Below are 7,500 nucleotides of genomic sequence, written 5' to 3'. Positions count from 1 at the left end.
TAGATGATGGAATTTTAAAAATGATTTTTAATAATTCAGGAAAGTCCTCTATACCAAATAGTTCAAGGTGATAGTAAATGTCCTTGATTTTGTTCTTCTGTACTTCACACGTTTGATATACAATAAGGAATGGCAAGAGATAAGTGCCAAGACACTTAAAAAAGAAGAAAAAGTTAAAAAAAGCAAAGAAAGTACTGCACAGCTTTGCCAAGTGATGGAGCTCGTCCCTTTACCTCCCTTAGTTGTTGTATATTGTTGCATGATCAACAATAAGACCCCCCCCCATGCCTTTATTTATGCACAGGCTTCCCATTATTAAGTTGTATAACATTCCTATACGTAACAGTTGTGCTTTTCTGTGTATTTTATTGTTAGTGTAATTATTGTTTCCTTATGTCTCTCTCTGTCTTTCTCTCTCTGCCCTCCTCCCCTCCCACCCCAGCCATAAGTGAGACCCCCGCCTCACATAACAGTATATACATATCAACCTCTCCCAACTGTTCCCCAATTGAAGGACCTTGGCAGTGATTAACACGCACTGCCAGTCCCAAGATGTCCTTGACGTGGTTCTTGATACTTACAGTTCTCTCTTTGATGTGATTAGATGAATAAAAATGCCTCTTGTTCCAATAGTCTCTATTTTGGATCATATTTGCCGTTTTTCTCATTCTTGACTAGCTAGCTCCATACACATGCGTTTTATTGAGAGTAAGCTGGCCATGTGTATATGGTGCGTGTTTGTCCTTTTTAGATGGTATATTTTTTCAGTTTCTTTATTTATCATGATTGTTTTATCTTTATTTATTAATTTATTCATTTTATTTGTTTATATTTAATTAGTTCCCCTAGATATAGTACTTTCCTGACAATGTAAAAATAGATGAATGCATATCATCATATCTACTATATCTTTGAATACTGTATATTTAGCATACCTTGTGTACAACATTTGCTGTTTTCCATATTTCTCTTATTGTGTTCAGAATTATTTTTGTTCTTGTTTATTACTATTATTATTATTATGATGATTTTATAGACTGATTAAGTTCTTTATTATTGTTATCATTATCTTTATCTTTGCCTTTATCTTTACCTATGCCTATACCTTTACCTTATTCTTTATCTTTATCTTTATCATTCCCATTCCCATTGTCATTGTCATTGTCTTTATCGTTATTATTATCGTATTATCATTATTATAATGTTTTATCATGTTTTGATCACAATGCTTTGTATTATTATTTATAATTTTTTTCCTCTTTCATTGTATGAGTGACTTTGAAAGCAAAGTACTTAGGCTACTCTCTGCTTTTATGCTTCATGATAGAGCATGTAGAACCACAGCACCAGTAAAAGGCACACTGCTTATGTAAAACATCATTTGTGTGAACAGCTGTGCATACCTTGTCTTAAGCATACATTGTAATATGAAGTCTAAAGAATTAGATGTTCATAGGTACGCAAGCTAATGTATGATACACAGAGAACATACAACTATGGCATTCAGTTCACAGTGTGGTTGTCTAATGTTACATATAATAGGGCTCATGTCTTTTTGCTGACAATAGATGCAGTGTTTTGTATTTGTTGTCTGGTAAGAAGCTTTAAAACAAATGTATGTGGCTTAATTTATTAGTACTTGAAGCCAGGTTAAGACAAGAGCCAGCTGAATGCAAGGTTTATTTCATTTGTAACTGTTTGTTTATTTGATATGTGTAAGATCACGACTTTTTCAAAATTATTCTAAGCTATAGCATCTAAGATATTAGAGAGGCCTTGAATGCCGTGCAGTTATTTGTAATGATTGTAGCATGCTGTGATAGGATAAGTAGACCTAAGACACTTGGGACAGTCATGTCATCAGATACCCAAAACCCCCCACCCCCATCCTAGAGATGTGTGTTGGATTGATATTTTAGATATAGAAGTGGTGTAATTATCTGTCAAAAGTAAATTATTGTGATTATTAGTATGTGATAGTCAATGTGTTTATATATAAAGTTTGATATAACTGTGGTTAAAAGTGCATTTTTCATTCTATACAAATTTAGAATGAAGCCAGAAAAAATAGTTAAGTGTGTAATCCATCATGTCAAATGTAGTGCATTATTTATTGGAAGCACTTATTGTCCCTTTTAATTAGAATCAAAGTAATCATTAATGAAACAAGTTCTGGGGGAAAGGAGAAAGAAAAAAGTACAGGTCACTTTATCACTCACTTTTTCCTGTTCTTTTGCTGACTTTCTTTCTGCCACACTATGTAGTTCACAAAGGTTGCACATATATTACCTCCCTTTCTCCTTCCCTGTTGTTATTTCCCTCCTCCTCTCCTTCCTTTATCCTCTCCTTTCCTTGTATAACCTGTACTTCCAACTCTTTATTCACAAATATCAATTTAGGAAATGGAGTGCTATCTGTAATCCTATTTTCCTTACATTCTATTGCATTTACATTGAAGGAAAGTAGATGCAACTCATGATAGGAAAACAGTATTTTTCTTAAAGAATTTGAAAAGAAGAGATATGATTTTCAGAATAGTTATAGTAGATTAAGCCTGATTCTGTTTGATTTCTTTCCATGGTATATGCTTGTAGGGGGGTATTATTAAACAATTGAAATATGACTTTGCACATGGAAATGGTTAATGATGAGTGTTAGTCTCATTATTTTCTAATTAGGATATCAGGAAGAGTACTTAATAATGCAGATGCAAATTGTAGATTTTTTTGCCCTGAGTATTTGTTGGTGTTAGGATTTTACTTTGACTTACTTACGTTGGAAGAACTGTATTTAGACGTGTGTGGAAAATGTCCAAGTTTATGCACACAGATGTTCTGTTATGGTGCAGTAAGTGTCCTTTTAATTCCTTTTTATTAGCTGTAAAAATATTCTGTAGTTGTTTAATACACTACTTGTCTTGTGAAATATTTTTTTGTCATACTGTACTTTGGTCATATAAATTGGGGGTTGTACTCTGTGACATGGCTCTTGTATATTATGCTTTTGAAGTTTTGTATTGGTATCCATTTTTGCAAGAATGCTTTTTTTTGCAGCTGTTATGAATTAATTAGGTATTGAAAATGTGAAATGGTCAAATTTTAATTTTTTTATGTTAAAGTATATATATATTTTTTTTTGCTGGAAAAGTGCCGAGTCATTTGTCATATAATCTATAACGTATGTAGTATTGATATGCTGTTTTTAGTTTCATCACTTTTTGAATCAAGGATTTCTGGTAGATGACCATCTAAGCATTCTTCTTAGTAAGACTTATAAGAGAATTTAATATATTCACATATTTTTTCTGTGTGTAGAAGCTGGCCTAACTTTCCTTTTATTTAGCCATTGCTTAGCCAACACTTTCATCCAAGTTTAGACCTAAAATGGCAGCTGTCTCCCACATAGGGCTACTTAGATGCTCTGGGTATGGCAAGAACAGCTGAGGTGAAGCGAGATGCCCGCATCGGAGAGGCAGAGGCACAGAAGGACTCACAGATCAAGGAGGCCATCGCCGAGGAGGAGCGCATGGCTGCCAAGTACATCAACGACACAGAGATTGCCAAGGCCCAGAGGGACTTTGAGCTCAAGAAAGCCACCTATGACATGGAGGTCCAAGCTAAGGTAGGGGAGGGTTTGAGTTTTTCCTTGTTTGGTTTGTATGGTTGATGGATTGGTTGCTTAAGAAGACATGGACTCTGTGGTTGGGGTTTGTCAATAGGCTGGTAGTTCTATAATCCTGCTTTCATGATATCTTGGCATATTCAAAGAGATAATGGTGTAAATCATTTAGATTATACTGTGTGTGCTTTGTCTGAGTGAACCTCTTGTACCATCGATAATGAAATGGTTTAAGTAATTACAGAAATAACCTTTTTTTCCCAATATTTCCCTTTTTTATGACTTCTGTTTTTCATCATTAGGAGAGTGGATTTGTGAAGATAAACAATGTCAAAAAGAAAAGTAAATATGTTTGATAAGAGCATAAATGGAAAAAAAATGAAAATTAATAATTAAGCATATGGCTCTGTTGAATAGATATGTTGCACTTTTCAACAGAATGATAGAGAAGAGGGAGCTTATTTATTAATGAGACAGGTGGAAAGGAAGGAGTAAGCTTGAGTCTATTGGTATTCCCTTTTATTTTGCCTTTTTGTACCCTATTTGTGTGAGAGAGATAAAATTAGAAGATAGAGAGTGGTAAAATGGAATCTAGAATTATTACTCAATATATGATCTAAATCATCACTAATTCCATGCAAATATTTTTTGCATATGTTTGCCCAATTATCATTTATTATTATGATTATTACTTTTATAGAAAGCAGAGGCTGAACTGGCCTATGAACTCCAGGCAGCAAAGACCCGCCAAAAGATTAAGGAAGAGCAGATGCAGATCAAGGTAAAGTGAAGGAACAAAATTTGTTGACAGTGCAAATGCTACTCTGAGAGAGATTCATGTGTAATAGTATTTTAACCCATTGATAGCAGATGGCATGATATGCTGTCAAGGCAGCATCAGTTGTAAATGTGGATGGCACTGTACCATACAACATAATCCTGCCACATGATTGTATACATATTTTATCAAAACCGTGACCAATGGGTTATGACATTTAACCCTTCCACTACAAGTGTCTTTGGTGGGGTTGGATCACTTTGTGGCTGCATATTTTTGTTCTAAATACAAGCCAGTTATTCCTTCAGTTGTAACTAATGCATCATACCAAATGCAAATTAGTATCACTTTGCTAATATATCATACAAAACTCATATATCATAGTATAAGTCTAGAAAATAATAGAAAACATAACATCTTAACCCTATGATGACGGTGTGTCACACTCGTGTGACACAGCTAAATTCCCGATTCCGGGGTGTCATGCCAGTGTGACGTTTCCAATGCAATATTGCAATGGCCCGGCGTAGGGGTTTTCGCATAGCACGTTCCCCGTTGGGAAAGGGTTAAGATGCTCAGTCCAGGCCCAATATCTTTAGATGTGGCCTATCTTGCAAGGGTTTAGGCAGTCTTTCATCACAGGCTAGTAATTAGTGTCAGTTTTTCTTTTACAATTCATGTTACTAGTCTTTATGTTATTACAGAATCTTACCATTGTAAATGAATTTGCTATTCAGCATATTATCAAAAAGTTTAGATTAATCTGCCTTTGGTGCATATTTTCTTTTTTGAGTATGCTATTTCCAAATTTGCATTGGTCTACAGTATGTAAGATTTATTGTTGATAATTTCTATATGATAGCAGTGAGACAAGCTTTTTTATGTACATGATGTTAGTGGTTATGTAACAGTGTGTCTGTGTGTGTGTGTAGGTTGTGGAGCGAGCTCAGGAGATTCTCATTCAAGACCAGGAAATTCAGCGTCGTGAGAAGGAGCTGGAAGCTACTGTCAAGCAGCCTGCTGATGCAGAGAAATTCAAGTGAGTTGGGTTTTACTTCCTTATTTTCTCTACTTATTCAGTGTTCCTTCAATCTCCACTATCTCCACCTCCACTCTTGCCTCTTATCTCAGTCATCAATCTGAATTTATATAGAATGACATTGATAAGTTTTACAGTTGCTCAACGTACATACTCATGAAATTAATCACCATCTCAGGCTGGAGAAGCTAGCTGAAGCTGGTCGTAACAAGACCATGCTTGAAGCTGAAGCTGAAGCTGAAGCCGTCCGTGTGAAGGGTGAGGCCGAAGCCTTTGCCGTGGAAGCCAAGGCCAGAGCAGAGGCAGCCACCATGCATGCCAAGGCTGAGGCACAGAAGGAATACAAGGAGGCTGCCATGCTGGACATGTTCCTCGACACCATGCCCAAGGTGCGTGAAGGTCTAGTCTCTAGTGATTAAGGATTTAGTACAAAGGATTAGAAATGGATGCAGTTATGGCGAAGAATAGTTATTGTAGGAATTTTAAGAAATGAGAGAAAAAATATTTTTATTTCTCTATTATGGTACAAGAATTTTACATCCTTTACCCTTTTTTTGCCACAATTTAACATTACCAAGGAAAGGATAATGTTAAAAGCATAAAGTAAAGTATTTATATCTGCTGTTTAACCCATTCACGCCGGGGCCATTCCGGCTTTGCGTGGTCGCAATACCGGGGTTCTCGAACGCATAAGCCTAACGCCTCGAGATTCTCGGGTGTACAAGCCTGGGTTGCCCGCTTGCTCTACCCGAGCGCGCGGCTTCCCCTCATAGCTTGTCCAGGGAGTCTGACGCGAAAACCTTGCTATCACGTCAACCAGCGTGAATGGGTTAAGGGACTGGTGGTAGAGGGCATCAAAACTGACATCCCTCAGTTATGAGACTTGTTCATTATTATTCTTTATATTGGGTGACCAATATAAAGGTAATAATTATATTTAAGTTATGTCAAGAATGCTATAGGGAGAAAAAATTCAGAAGACCTAAAATCTTTATACAGAGAATTGGCTTTGATTGAACTCCACTCTTCCCTTTTAAAGGTGGCTGCTGAAGTCGCAGCTCCTCTGTCCCAAGCAAAGAAGCTGACAATGGTAAGCAGTGGCAATTCGGAAGTGGGTGCTGCCAAGCTGACTGGAGAAGTGATGGAGATCATCACCCGTGTCCCAGGAATGGTCAAGAACATGACTGGCGTGGACGTGACCAAGGTAAATACATAATGGCTTTTGTTCTTGGATTTTTTATATCGTTAGTGATGATTATGTGATGGTCTTTGGTTGTGTAAGTTTGTGGTTTAGTGATTGTTTATAGATATAGTGTTTTTGTACCAATTCTCTTATGTATTTTCATAGATTATTTAGAAGGATGTAAGTATTTTCATGATATGCCATAGAATCATTAAGAGATTACAGAAAATTATTTCTGGTATTTGTGCACAATATTATAGATTAAGCACTATTATATGCATTATGAAAGGCTGTAGATACATAGGAAATAAACTACTCTAGATTGATAAATTTTGATTTGTTAAAGTTTTAAATGATATAGGCATTTCAGGAATCTAAATTGCTGTATCCATTATTGTATATACTTGAACAAGTATAACCAGAAATGTGAAGTATTTAGTTTCATCTAGTAAATCAGCACCGATAAAGCTGGTGATCATCTATGAATGACTTGTCTGATTTGGAAAGCTTTGCATATATCTAAGATCAGACTCAAACCCAGATCCAGTACACACCCTTAATTAGTGCAGAACTCACCACCCATTTAAAACTGAGTCCAGATTAGGAACCAGTCCAGATTGCAAATACACTTTTTTCAAAACTGTGTAGTTCAGTTTGGTACTACATCACTGGTTGAAATAAAAATAAAGGGTTACTCTAACAAGCTTGAAAAAGAAAAAGTTAAAACTTTTAAAAATATTTGTGCTTGGCTTGCTTTTAGGGTACTGTGCCTCTGCTAATCCTTCCTTTGATGGATTTCCCCCTTTTTTTTAAAGCAGTGCTTTTGCATCAACATTTCTTAAGTGCAGGCGACTTACTACCTCCTTCAGCTACCCATACTGA

General features: G+C 36.0%; 1 protein-coding gene across 7 annotated transcripts in view; it reads left to right on the top strand.

Annotated features, from left to right (window-relative positions):
- Flo1 (flotillin-1) overlaps positions 1-7,500 on the top strand; it is a 54,359-nt gene that overhangs the window by 37,116 nt on the left and 9,743 nt on the right. For all 7 annotated transcript variants that reach the window (XM_086544725.1, XM_043017209.2, XM_043017211.2 and 4 more), the window contains 5 exons: positions 3,406-3,621; positions 4,319-4,399; positions 5,329-5,435; positions 5,614-5,824; positions 6,475-6,639. In XM_086544725.1, the coding sequence (XP_086400851.1) occupies positions 3,406-3,621; positions 4,319-4,399; positions 5,329-5,435; positions 5,614-5,824; positions 6,475-6,639 (780 nt within the window). The remainder of the gene's footprint in view (positions 1-3,405; positions 3,622-4,318; positions 4,400-5,328; positions 5,436-5,613; positions 5,825-6,474; positions 6,640-7,500) is intronic.

The sequence above is a fragment of the Penaeus japonicus genome, unplaced genomic scaffold (genome assembly GCF_977035675.1).
Source record: "Penaeus japonicus unplaced genomic scaffold, GWHDUDI00000001_assembly GWHDUDI00000015, whole genome shotgun sequence".
Lineage (NCBI taxonomy): Eukaryota > Metazoa > Arthropoda > Malacostraca > Decapoda > Penaeidae > Penaeus > Penaeus japonicus.
This window is presented reverse-complemented; position numbering and strand designations above follow the sequence as displayed.